This window comes from Papilio polytes, unplaced genomic scaffold, assembly GCF_000836215.1.
Source record: "Papilio polytes unplaced genomic scaffold, Ppol_1.0 DF822845.1, whole genome shotgun sequence".
Classification (NCBI taxonomy): Eukaryota; Metazoa; Arthropoda; class Insecta; order Lepidoptera; family Papilionidae; genus Papilio; species Papilio polytes.
Genome location: NW_013526359.1, coordinates 5133058 through 5145966, shown reverse-complemented (window position 1 = coordinate 5145966; position 12909 = coordinate 5133058). Strand labels below are relative to the sequence as shown.

Here is a 12909-nt window from a genome sequence, read left to right as displayed (position 1 = left end):
TGAGATGAGCTAGGGTTGTTCCGAAAGGACACCGTCAACTTATGGTTGTTTTGAGCATATCTTAAGAGCGTGAACTAAACGAAAACTAAACTAAACTATCGCACTAACTGGTTTGATTCCTATCAGCTTATATGGAGGTGCGAACACTACTTGATTTTCATTTGTGCAAATAAACTGTTGAATTGGCTGCGTAACAATCGACAATCGCACAACTGTCTTGCGATAGTTTAGTCAAAGGTGGGCGCCCGCTTTTAACGTTTTCTAATATCTATGTACATAAATTAAATGTTCTTTCAAAATCATTACATATCAAAAAATATACCCCTATCTGTATTAAAAGCCATGTTATATGAGATTTATTTATTTGAGTACAAAATGCAAAATTCTCGTTTTAAGTTATTTTTTCCCACTTTTATAACCGACCAGTTGTGTGGTCTTTGCTTTAATCGTAGTTGTAGAATATAGTAGGATAATTTTAGTCATACAAACAACATGTATTAGAATAAAATAAAGACTTTATACGTCCGGGTTATTAACAGTTAGGGAGTGACTTGGAAATTCCACAACGTGTGAAACCCGACGGACAGCTTTGGATAATTTTCACAGGTGCGATGTGCGAATATTTGACAGCCGCTTGTATTGCGTCATCTTTTCACCATAAACTTCAAGGTTGAGTCGAAATTTTGTCAATTTATAATCAGCAATGACTATAGTTGTGCATATAATAGACATTTTTTGATTCCCATTTTTATTTTAGTCAGATGTTTAACAGCGAATACTATACTGTAGTGATTTTACTACACGACAAGACAGCATTTTTTGTGATATTAGAATCTGAACGGTTGAAACCCATTACTTGGTATAACTTGTTCCTTTAGAGAAACTTGTCTTTATAAAAAGAAGTATGAAGGAAACCTTGCTTTCCGATGGGAAATTTGAAACCAGTTAATCCGGAATCCAATCTCGCTAGAAATTTGATATTAACCGAGAAATATTAATTTACATTGGCTTTCCATGCTATAGCATATATTAATATTATTGTTATTTGATAGCTACATATTGCCTGTGAATAAAACGTTACTGTGGCGAAAAAAAACAATTGGTTCATTTCACAAAAAGTGTCTTAACGAGGATAGTTTGTATTTAGAGTGTCATGTTATAGTATATGCGTTGTAATACGATGACGTCATCCTAGCGTCGTTCTTCAACTGTTTACTAACCGCTTTGTATCATAACAGTTCATTCATACTTTCCCATTCCAATGTGTAAAAAGTATTTTTCACACTTCGTTATTACGAAAATTCTTGACAAACCATGAAATTACGTTGGAAACACTTTCTACGTTTATGTTTGGACAATCGTGTTTGATTATAATTTTATCACATACGTGTGATTTACGGACTAGATTTTGCACTTGAAAATTAGACACTTTTACTTTCAACTTTGTTAATTTTTGCCAGTTGGATGTCCTAAACACTCTTTGTGTCAAGAAAGAAGAAAGAGGAAGAAAGAAATGTCATAAAAAAAACGCTCAGATAACCACTATCACGTATGTTAGTAAAATAGAAGTTTAGATTCCATCGCCTTTCATAGTCAAAAACGAATAAGGTCGGTGTTTAGAATGAATCATACTAATATTACAAATGCGAAAGTTTAGATGGATGGATGGATGTTTGTTAGAGTTTGTAGCCAAAACGGCTAAACTGATTACAATGAAATTTCGTGTACATGTAGAGGATAGTCTGGAAGAATATATACACACTTTTGTTTTTTTTTGTTCCACGCGGACAGAGTCGGGGGCGGAAACTAGTATTGTACATATACATATGTATGGATATTTGATATTACGTATCTCCAAAACGGATCATGATAACATTTGACACATATGTAGAACATCGTCTGGAATGTTTGAATTTATTGCGTTAAAAGGATTGTTTTTTTTATATTATACTAGCTTTCGCCCGCGACTCCATTCATGTGGAATTAAAAAAAAAACAAAAGTGAGCAGTCTTTGTGTTCTTCCAGAGTATCTTCTACGTCTATGGCAAGCTTCATCGAGATATGGTCAGCCGTTTAGGCTATAAACACTAACAAACATCCAGCCATCCAAACTTTTGCATTTATAACATTAGTATGATATGGTTATATTAATTGTATATATAAATAATATTGGCAGTATCTCGTGGCCAGTGAGAGTGGTCGACATATCTAATTCGTATTCACATGGTCTCTCCTCGGATCGTTAACCCGCTTCCGAAACTAAGACACAAATTTTAGTTTTAGACTTTCACGTATCTTTTACACAATTAAGTTGGTAGAAAATCTACTTCTAACGTAAATTTAAAATTTAAATTAATGATAATCGAAAACAACTCTAACTAGTTTAACGGATTTGGCAATAATGTTGCATTGTAGAGCGAATTCAATTAAAATTTCTTAATGAATAACTACGAGTATAACCTTGATAGAGCAATCGCAATAAGACACATTAATAATATTAACATTTTTTCTTCATTTTCGCAGTCTTAGTAATTGTATAAAATACATTGTTAGCTGAGATTTAAAAAAGAGATCTGACAATGTTTATAGGACGTTAAGAGTTTAGACTGTGAAGACGGATCGTATAAATAGCTTTTAAATCACCATTGTGCTTGTCAATGTTACCTGTTGTCTGTTATCACCATCATCATCTCCCAGGCCTCCCTCATTCGCGTGGGGTCTGATTACGAGCACGTAATACGGTCGTCCGGGGTGCTGTCTCCAACTTCACTTTGGAGAAATAAATTGAAATTAATTTTTATAGTAAATTAAAATAATATCTAATAATGAACTAAACAACATTCAATACATAATAATTACGATACTAGTGATCATCAGGAGACAACATGAGTAAGAAATTATATAGGTTTCCTATTCAGACTAGATTGTAAAATACGAGTGATTGTAAAACAACTTTAGTTTTAAAAATATATCTAAAACTTTAATCTTAATTACTGTTACGACTCGAGGCAAAATACCAAGGTTTGTGGGTCGTTCCGCCTCTACATTGTTAGAAGTTTCTAACGTTAACTTTGTATTCAAATTATTTTTTTTATGCTAGTAAAATAGTCAAATGTACCATCACTTATTCATAGGTTTAATTATTTGCTGAAGTTTCTCTTTTGTTTAATAATATATTAATTACAACCACCACCCCATGAAGTGTCTTAGTGTCTCCTTTTGCTTAGGTTTCTTGTGTATTCCAAATGTAAAATAAAAAATGATTGCGTACAAAACTTTTTAACGAAGTTGCTGGCAATACATAATTGTCAACCTTCAAATATAATGAAGAAGGAAATAATATAAGGAAGAAGTAAATGTTACGATAATTATTGCTCTGAGGTAAAAGACATCAACGCGATTTGATTTCATTTAAAATTGGAACATAAAAAAAATGGAGCAGTTTCAACTCACCACTCAATAAGATCAAGCGATCGGCACATAAAAGTGTATACTCTATGGGGTCACTCAATCTATATCTAATATAATAAAACGTAAATACACACTTCTTTGTTGCCTAAGATGTCAGCAATTACAGCATATTTTTGCATAATTCTTTTTTTAATAAAAATCCCTACACTTACGTCACGCTTCTGGCTATATATTTTCACGCCAATAAACTTAGGAGGTAAATATTTTTGATAAAAACCCTAATGTGGAAAAGAGACCATACGATACGAGCGGCCAACATCAAGAAGCAAGATTGCCATAGTAAGGTTATTGGTATTTTGACATTTGCAATTGAGAATTTGACAAATGTAAACAAAAAAAATAAATTTTATTAATTCCAAGCGGATGAAGCCGCACTGGAACAGCTATCACATCATAATTCCTTACATTGTTCCAAGTGAAATTTACTTATAAAATGTAACATTAAAATGTAAGCAGCTAAAGTAGTAAAAATGTTTATGTTCCAAATGTTAAATTCTTTTTATTTGTAAGAAAATAACTTGTTATGTTGAGAAAAGTTACAAAACTGTGTGTTTCGTTCTCACAAGTGTAACTTTTTATTGCAGTAAGTTTTTTATACTGCGATCATGATTCGGCAAGATTTTTGCGAATTACTGTGTCATATACATTTATCCACGCATTTTAACTTGCAAATATTTTGAAAACATGCATATTATTTTATTAATAAAGACGATTGGGTTAATGAATAGTAGTTTCGTATACATTTTTTACATGAATATTTTACAATTTAATTTTCAACATTGTATTAACCAATAAATTATCTATGATTTTGTCATTTTTCATCTTACTTATATTATAAATAAAAAAGTGTAAATGAATGTATGGATATTTATTCAAAGATATCGTGAGAATAGCTCAATGGGTCCCGATGAAAGTCTGGAAGAGTACATAGGCTACTTCCTAATCATTTTTTAATTCCACGCGGCAGAATTCGCAAGTAAAAGCTAGTAAACTATATTTTAAGAGGCTTTTGTTCTTTGTAAATGTGAATTTAATCATTGCAATAATTATGCCTATTGTCGTGGCTAACAAATAATTATAAAGCATACCAAGTGAAAGGGAAATCGCAGTTAGATCTAGATAATAATAATACTTTCTTGGTACTTTCGAACATCGCAACCGATGACAATGAAAGTAATTAAAGTTTACATGGAAATAATTATACTATAAAATGGGGTAGAGACATATTTATAAAAATCTTAGGAAAAATCGATCTACCTTCATCAATCAATAAAGCCTGAGTTGTTTAGGGTTTACAATAAATTATAGCCTCTGCTTTGGAATAAAAAAAACTTGTAAAGTAGCCTGTGTTCTTCCAGACGGTGTTCTATTTCTACAGTATTAATAGAGAGCAGATCCACCATTTTGATGTCTTGTGGTAGCAAACATCCATCCATCTAAACTTTCGCAATTATAATATTAATGTCAAAATTATAATATGTTGAAAATATTGACGAGAAATTTAACATCAGTTAAGTATACAACATAATTTTAAATTCTTAGTATAAATAGTTTTTTTGTCATATTCGACGGACGCGACGTGTGCCCGGCCACTTTTGTCGGTTCATGACACATCTGTATCACTATATTTGTGTCTGTTTCCATTACCTCACGTTAACTGAAAATAATCACGTAAGAAGTCAATGTTGATAACTATGTCTCTATAAATATTGTTTTAAAGTCATGACTAAGGCTGACGTTAATACTTTTTGTTTGATATTTTTTTTCACATTAAAAAAAAAACTTGAAAGTAATTGAAAACAATAAAATTAAAAAAGATGTTCAAACAATACTGTTACTGCAAGTAATAACACTTATTATTTCATTAATTTATGTTAAATCAGTACTATAAAGAATATATTATTATAAAATTGCTATACAGTTTTAATATTGTCGTGTCGTATAAAGCAGTGGAAACACAACAAGTTCTATCGTAGCGCGACGCTAGGCATACGTTTAGTCGGTTCGCAGCTATCACTCAACGTATAGCAGACCGCGTAGCCTTTCTCGACAGATAAAAAAACTCTTTTCTATTGAGTTAAGGAGTTCTATTACTTGTAGTTAAAGAGTGTTTTGTGAATAAAGTGACTAATTTTGTTATTAATAATACAGTAAAGGTAATTTTTTACAACATTTCTTTATTTTTAAGTGTATTGTACATTTCGGATACAAAAAGTACGAAAGGTATAAGATTTTTTTATCATAGTTTTATAGATACAGTTTCGCAATTACCTTCATAAAACTGTTTCAACTGCAAAAATGAATTGTAATTAAATGGGGAACCTTTGTTTGAATACAAAATTATGTTCTAAAATTATTTTATTAATAAACAACAGTTGAATTCAAAAGTTAAATAATCATGTGTATGTTGAATTGCGAGTTTTTGGCAATTTCATATAACCCGTTACTTAGTTGAATAAATTATTTAAAGACGTTTGAAATGTGTAGTCGATACATTTCTAAAACACATTTTATTTTTTTTATAACTAGGTATGTTAAATTATTTCTTGTTTTGTTGATAACAAACGAAGTATAAAAGGGTTAGTCGTATTCGTACTTTTTGTACTTTCATTGTTAATTGTCTGTACAAATGTTTTTATTTAAGGTTTACCTTTTTTTGTTGTTTGTAGCTACATATTTACGCTTCGTATAATTTAAAGTGGAGTAGATGTGAGTTATATAGTATCCCATATTTAAATTTGTACAATATAAAAAACTGGTTTCTTGACAAGTGACCTTTTTCGTGCGGTTTTTTAATAGCTACTTTTTGCGGGGATATGAATAGAGAAAAATTGATTTATTCTCTCTTTAGTCATACTGTACCATAGCAAATTTGCTCAAATATCGATTCGAATACATACCATTTTTTCATGGCTTATCTAGATTGGCGGGTACAGTAAAATGTTGATGTGGTGAACTGTGCAGAATCTATTACTTCGCTAGGTAATAGTTTTTTCAACTACTCATTGTTGTTTGTGATGTGAAAAACAAAACCTTGTAAAATGGCATTATATTTTTTGTTATAGCATGTGGTATTTATATACTTAACACTATTAATGATGTGTAAATAATTGAACAAACGGATATGAACAGAAACTAAGAAATATCAAAATGTAAAGATACAATTTGCATAATTCAATGGGTGGTCGATGTTAATTATATTCTGTGTACTACAATTTCACGACTAGTTGAAAATAATAATAATAATAATAATAATAACTTTTAGTTCAAGCGTACAATCAGCTCATAAACTTGTTAGTAAGTTTCTTAAATTATGTGACAAACGAAAGACAAAGTGAAAACAGTAAATTATTTTTATGAAATTTTAATAACTTTAAAAATTGTATGTAATTAATATTTAAAGGTCGTTTTAAATACGATATTTTAACTACAACTTGTGGCTCATAACCGACAATGTAATTTTGTAGTTCCAGTCAACAGTGGGTTTAAGTGGAGTTAAATTACGACCGCACGCAAGTACATAAGTATTTCCCTTTGACGTAACCATTCCGGTTGAGTTACTAACACGCACAAATATTTTTCTTTGATGAAACGGTATTTGCTCTTTAAAATATTAAGGGATACATGTCTGTGTTGACTTGAGTTGTTTACTAAGGGAGTCTTTTCTAAAGACTTACAACGAAATTTGTGCACTAAGGCATTGATTAGGTAATTTTTAAGCTACGCTGATTATGGTTTTAAATTTGTTTTGAACTGTATAGTGTATACGGCCTACTGTATATTATATTTGTTTTGTGTCTTTGTTGATTACGGTTAAAATCTATCTTCAAAGATGTATTTAACATTTTCTGACACAAAAAAAAACCTTTATTTATATGTTTCTAAATAACTATTCGGTGATATTTTAAAAATTCAACCGAGTTATAAAAAGATAGTTTTATGATGTAACTAGTCCGAATTCATATTTAAGTCTGCAACGCATTCATTGTAATGCATTGCATGTAAGCTATCAAAAACTGCATCTAGAATATATAGAGCATAGAGCAGAGTTCCTCAAACTTTTTTGTGTCGTAGACCCCTTGCCATTTCCGTGTTGGGTAGACCCCCTACTTACCTGATATTGATTTCCCGTAATTTTCTAATTGTAGTGTAGTTTAGTGTTAAAAACTTCGAGTAAAAACATAATGTTAATTCATACATTTATTAATTGGATTTAAATTAAAACTACTGAAAATAGATAATGTATATGTTTTGATATTTTAAGATAGTATGTTGTAAGTAAACAGGTACTATCAATGTGTGTTGATATCTAATATCGTGGACCCCCATTTTCACTTCATGGACCCCCAAATTTTTTTTCGTAGACCCCCTGTAGGTTGTCATAGACCCCTAGCGGACGATATAGATCACTTTGGTAATCACTGGCATAGCGTTTGTGGGTGGCCCAATAGTTGACATTTTAATAAAACAAATGACTCTATGAATTACTTAAGGAGTCTCTTTTAGTTACTTTTTAAACATAAACTCAACGTTTTAAGACAACAAAATTAAATTAATGAACATAAGTTGTTAGCAAATCTATAAATATATATCAAAGTAATTTAATGTTTTTTTTTATAATACGACGGAATTTATAACTTGAGATTTTTACAGATGAGTAATTAAAATTATTCATAAAATACCTTTACTGACTGAAGTTACTTTACTGTACATTGTCAATGTTCAATTTATTGTACATTTGGTTTTAAAAATTTTTTAAACATTATTTTTTGTTTAAATTACAGGAACTAATCGATTGGAGCGATGCGGAATAGACTGGGCGTGATAAAATGGCGCATACGCGGTATCAGTGAGCGAAAGTTGAACACATCCGCACAATGCCGTGCCGACAGAAGCGAAATAAGTTTGTACTTCGTTAACTTTTTTGTTTGTACTTACGCTTTTCTCTTTTATCCCCATAACAACGTACCGCCTTTGTTTAATTAATATTTCAATATTTGACAGCAAACAAGAAGGAACCATGGTTAAATTAGATAATTTAAATAGTTACGTAATCGTTGGTCCGAAACAATCAATATTTATTACTATACTAGTTGTCAATCGCGACTCCAGCTGTCGGAAATTATAGTAGACTGTGTTCTTTAACACTTTACGCTTTTGATTATCGCACAACTGTTATGCGATTGTAGATTGTTTAGCAGCCCATTCCACTGTTTAGTTGCGCGACTAAAAATCGAGTAGTGTACGCACCTCTCTGTAATCTTATAGGAATTAAAGTGGGACTAAACAGTTGTACTATATTTTAGTCGAAGGTGTGGGCGCGCTCTTAAAGAGATCCATACTGTTGTTTGGGAGATACATAGTAACATTAGTAAGATTTGTGTTAGTTAACCGAGGCATATACCCATCTCACACTGGAATATAATAGTTGAAAAGCGAATTATTAATTCTTTTGTTTACTAGCAGTAGTTTTTTTGTTAGTACATTACTCATTGTATATTGAACTTTATTTCGCAGACGCTAATGTACAATGTCCGGTGCAAGGACATCGTGCGCGGTCTACACACGCAGCTGTCGGCTCGGTATTCGACACCGTGTCTCCGTCAGTCAAATCCTGGGAGGAAGTGCCTGGTCCTAAACCTTTGCCGTTACTTGGCAATACTTGGCGCTTTGTACCTTATATTGGTAAGTCTAATTTTACTTATATTATTATCGACATTATTGAAACATTTAAGGACACCTTAGGATCCTGTAGAAGCTTCTATATATTGTGACTCTCCTATTTCCTTTTGTTGTTTTTCTTATACACAAATTTACAGACAAATTGGTAATCGTAACCGTACCTTCTTTAACAATCACAAATTGTTTTAATGTAACAGGATTTATTAGTAAAATGGTTTATGTACATATTTAATTTCTCCTTACTCTGACCACAAAAAGAAATGCCCATTGTATGTAATAAGAGCGCACATCTCTGATTAAATTGTGCGATTGTCGATTGTTTTGCATCCAATTCAACTGTTTAGTTGCATAACTATAAATCAGTAGTGTGCCCACCTCCGTATAAGCACATAGGAATCAAAGCGATACTAAACAGTTCGATAATTTAGTTTCATGTGTGGACAAGCTCTTAGTGTGACGATTTACAATTTGTGTACATTCCATTACGCCTAGTAGTAATTAGTACAGTTTCTCATAATACAATCGTGTTATCTTTACGTTGTTTGTTAACGTCAATAAAATGCATTGCTTCTTTCGTAAGCACTTAATGTGATCCGCTACTGGAATACAAATTTATTTCATAATAAAATGAATCGCTTACAAAAATACAGAAAATTAGGACAAGGCTGTTGTTTTAATTCAATGCGTGTGTCGATTTAAGGTCGGTGACATTCTTAATGTGTGTTCAAATTTGTATCTATGACGGAAATGCTCAGTGAAATCTCTCATACTTTTTCTCTTAAGGTAATAAATTCAGTTTAATTTAGACTTTTAGTTAGGCTAATAAGGTTCATTCATATCTCAAGTGTATATAACGTCGATTTACATATAATTCGTTTTAACTGTCCGTGATTTTGTACTGCCAACGACTTTCTGGATTAACAAAAGTCAAAGGCGTAGTCTGTAATTAAATTAAATGTCAAGAGTGTTAAGACAGTTACAGATATGTAAAACTGGTTTTCGTTATGATGAAATGACGTATAATAACCAACAAAACAATTAATGGAATTATTTTTATGTATACTTCTATGAGTTGTATTTCAAAATAACTTGCAAAGATTATTTTGTAAGTAAACAATTACCGGTATCCAATTATATTTCTGCGTAATTTCATCAATCTTACTAATATTTTAAATGCGAAAGTTTAGATGGATAGTGTAATCTAAATTGCTGAACGGATTTCGATGAAATTTAGCATAGACGTAGAGGATAGCCTAGAAGAACATAGGCTACTTACTTTTTTAACTCAACGCTGATGCAGTCGCGGGCGAAAGGTGGTTATTTTATAAGGGGAAGTATTAGAAAAATAATCATTGTTAAATATTTGTTTACAAGGTGACTGACGTTATGCAGTATGAGGAGGTATAAAATTCGGATCAGCGTTGATTTCACATAGTACCTACACTATGTTCTCTGTGTAACATGGTTCTTTACAACGCGTAATGTCTGCACACAGCTATACAATAAGTAACGTAATATAAAGTAATTTGAAATATATTTTTAAATAATTATTCAGCAGTGGATTTAGCAATCATATTGGCCTGGAAATATTAATATACAGAAAAGATGCTGTAAGGCCGTTATAAAGATATTTTAAATGTAAAATTTAGAAACGTTAAAAGTCGTTTATCATCAAAGAATAGAATTATACAAAAGACTGTAAAAATTCTCATAACGCTATTGTTCATTTGCGGGTTTACGCTCTTTTCAAATCCATTTGTCTTTTGTGTTTACAGTAAGAATCGCTTAAGATTTTTAAATTAACTTTGACATGTATTTCTACAGCGTTTGTAGTACGTAGATTATTGAAATTGTTCACTTTATTAAGGATTTTGTTAATATCGTTAAGCCGACTGGCTTTTTTTTTATTCGATTGAATAAATTTATAAGCGACAATTTGTAAGATTTAATTTTCCAACAGTGGTACAATAAAAAATACAAAAAATACAATCAGTATATAATAGGGTATGAAAAGTACATATAATATATGTCTTAATAGTATATGTGTTTTTATTATGTCTTTTCAGGTGGATATTCTGTGGAACATGTGGACAAAGTATGTTTGTCATTACGTGAGAAATTTGGCAAATGCGTCAAGATGGCAGGCCTTCTCGGCAGACCTGATATGCTGTTTGTTTTTGATGCTGGAGAAGTGGAAAGAGTGTTCAGAGGAGAGGATTCAGCCCCACATAGGTACTTGAATATATTGGTTGAGATATTGAGATTGTTTTGGTGTGTTCACAATTGTGATCAAATGTGCTCTGGCAATTTTAATTTCACAAACTAAATTACAACATTATATTACAATACTAAATGCAATAATATCTGATTTTAAATTAATATTATAGTTACTATAGAAGCAAAATATCTACATTTCCGATTAAAAGATAAATGCGCCTGAGCTATTATTATAGCAAAATTTTATTATCATTTTTTCAAATCATTCTTTTATTTTAAATTTTTACGGGAATATTAGATGTTTAAGTTATACATAAATCAACTATAACTTTTCAGGCCCTCAATGCCGTCTTTAAATTACTATAAGCACACACTTCGGAAGGATTTCTTCGGTGCTGAAAAAGATTGCGCGGGTGTTATTGCTGTGTAAGTATTTGTTTTCTTATTTCTTATTTCCTTTCATTATGTTTATACTAATATCATAAAGAGGAAAACTTTGTTTGTGAGTTTGTAATGAAATAGCTCAAAAACTACTAGGCCGATTTCAAAAATGTTTTCACTAAAAAGCTACGTTGTCAGTGAGTAACATCGGTTATGTTTTATATTATTTTTTTTAATTCTCGCGAACGCAGTCGCCGGCTAAAGCTAGTTATTTCTAATAGTTAAGGGTTTTAAATCTTTTTCTTTTATTTTCCTTAGTCATGGTGATTCCTGGGCTGCATTTAGAACCAAAGTGTCAAAGGTTGCATTAAGCACAAGCAGTGCTGCACAATACACAGTTCCAGTAGCTGAAGTCGCTGATGCTTTTGTTAATAGGTAATGTTTATAATTTTAAACTTTGCTAATACTTTCGATGAATGAAACTCTGCAAGTGGCGCCTTTTACTTTTTTAAAACTATTTTGTCTAACACAAAATTCACTCTCTGTATTTCTACAGGCTCTAAAACTTTTTTAAATTCGTGTGTTATTTTCCTCAGAATTCGTGAAATACGAGACGAGAACTCCGAAACGCCAGGTGACTTCTTAAATGAAGTTCATAAATGGTCTTTGGAGTGTAAGTAATAAAAAATCTGTTAATCCTGATTCTTGCTTTGTCTCATTTAAAAAAATGTTTTAAAATCTGTTAACTTACGACTAATTAACCAATCCCATATTTCTAGCAATATTATTTACTACCTTTCGCCATGGATTGCGTACGCGTGTAATTAAAAGAAAAAAAAAGTGTGTAGGCTTTGTGTTCTTCCATATTTTCCTTTACATTTATGCCAAATTTTATAAAGATTCGTTCAGAAGTTTAGGCTACAAACTCTAACAAACATCCAACCATTCATACGTCCAAATATTCAAATTTTTAATATTAGCAAGACTAGCTTCTGCATGTTATAATTTTAACTAAGCGGTTAGCGCGCTTCTCCTTCTTTACAAAATATATGCGGTATAGTAATTATTATTTTGTGTTCACAGCTCTAGGTTTAATAGCATTAGACACAAGGTTGGGTTGCTTCCAGTCAGTCGAAGGTTCAGAGAGCCAGCGTCTTA

The 12909-nt window shown here is 31.4% G+C and overlaps 1 protein-coding gene across 1 annotated transcript in view; it reads left to right on the top strand.

Annotated features, from left to right (window-relative positions):
• The first annotated feature begins 5487 nt into the window (after positions 1 to 5487).
• LOC106105390 (probable cytochrome P450 49a1) overlaps positions 5488 to 12909 on the top strand; it is a 10278-nt gene continuing 2856 nt past the window's right edge. Inside the window, 8 exon segments of the mRNA XM_013285683.1 lie at positions 5488 to 5627; positions 8256 to 8374; positions 8989 to 9156; positions 11220 to 11385; positions 11707 to 11796; positions 12070 to 12186; positions 12348 to 12424; positions 12835 to 12909. Coding sequence (XP_013141137.1) covers positions 8275 to 8374; positions 8989 to 9156; positions 11220 to 11385; positions 11707 to 11796; positions 12070 to 12186; positions 12348 to 12424; positions 12835 to 12909 — 793 coding nt within the window. The 5' untranslated portion in view covers positions 5488 to 5627; positions 8256 to 8274.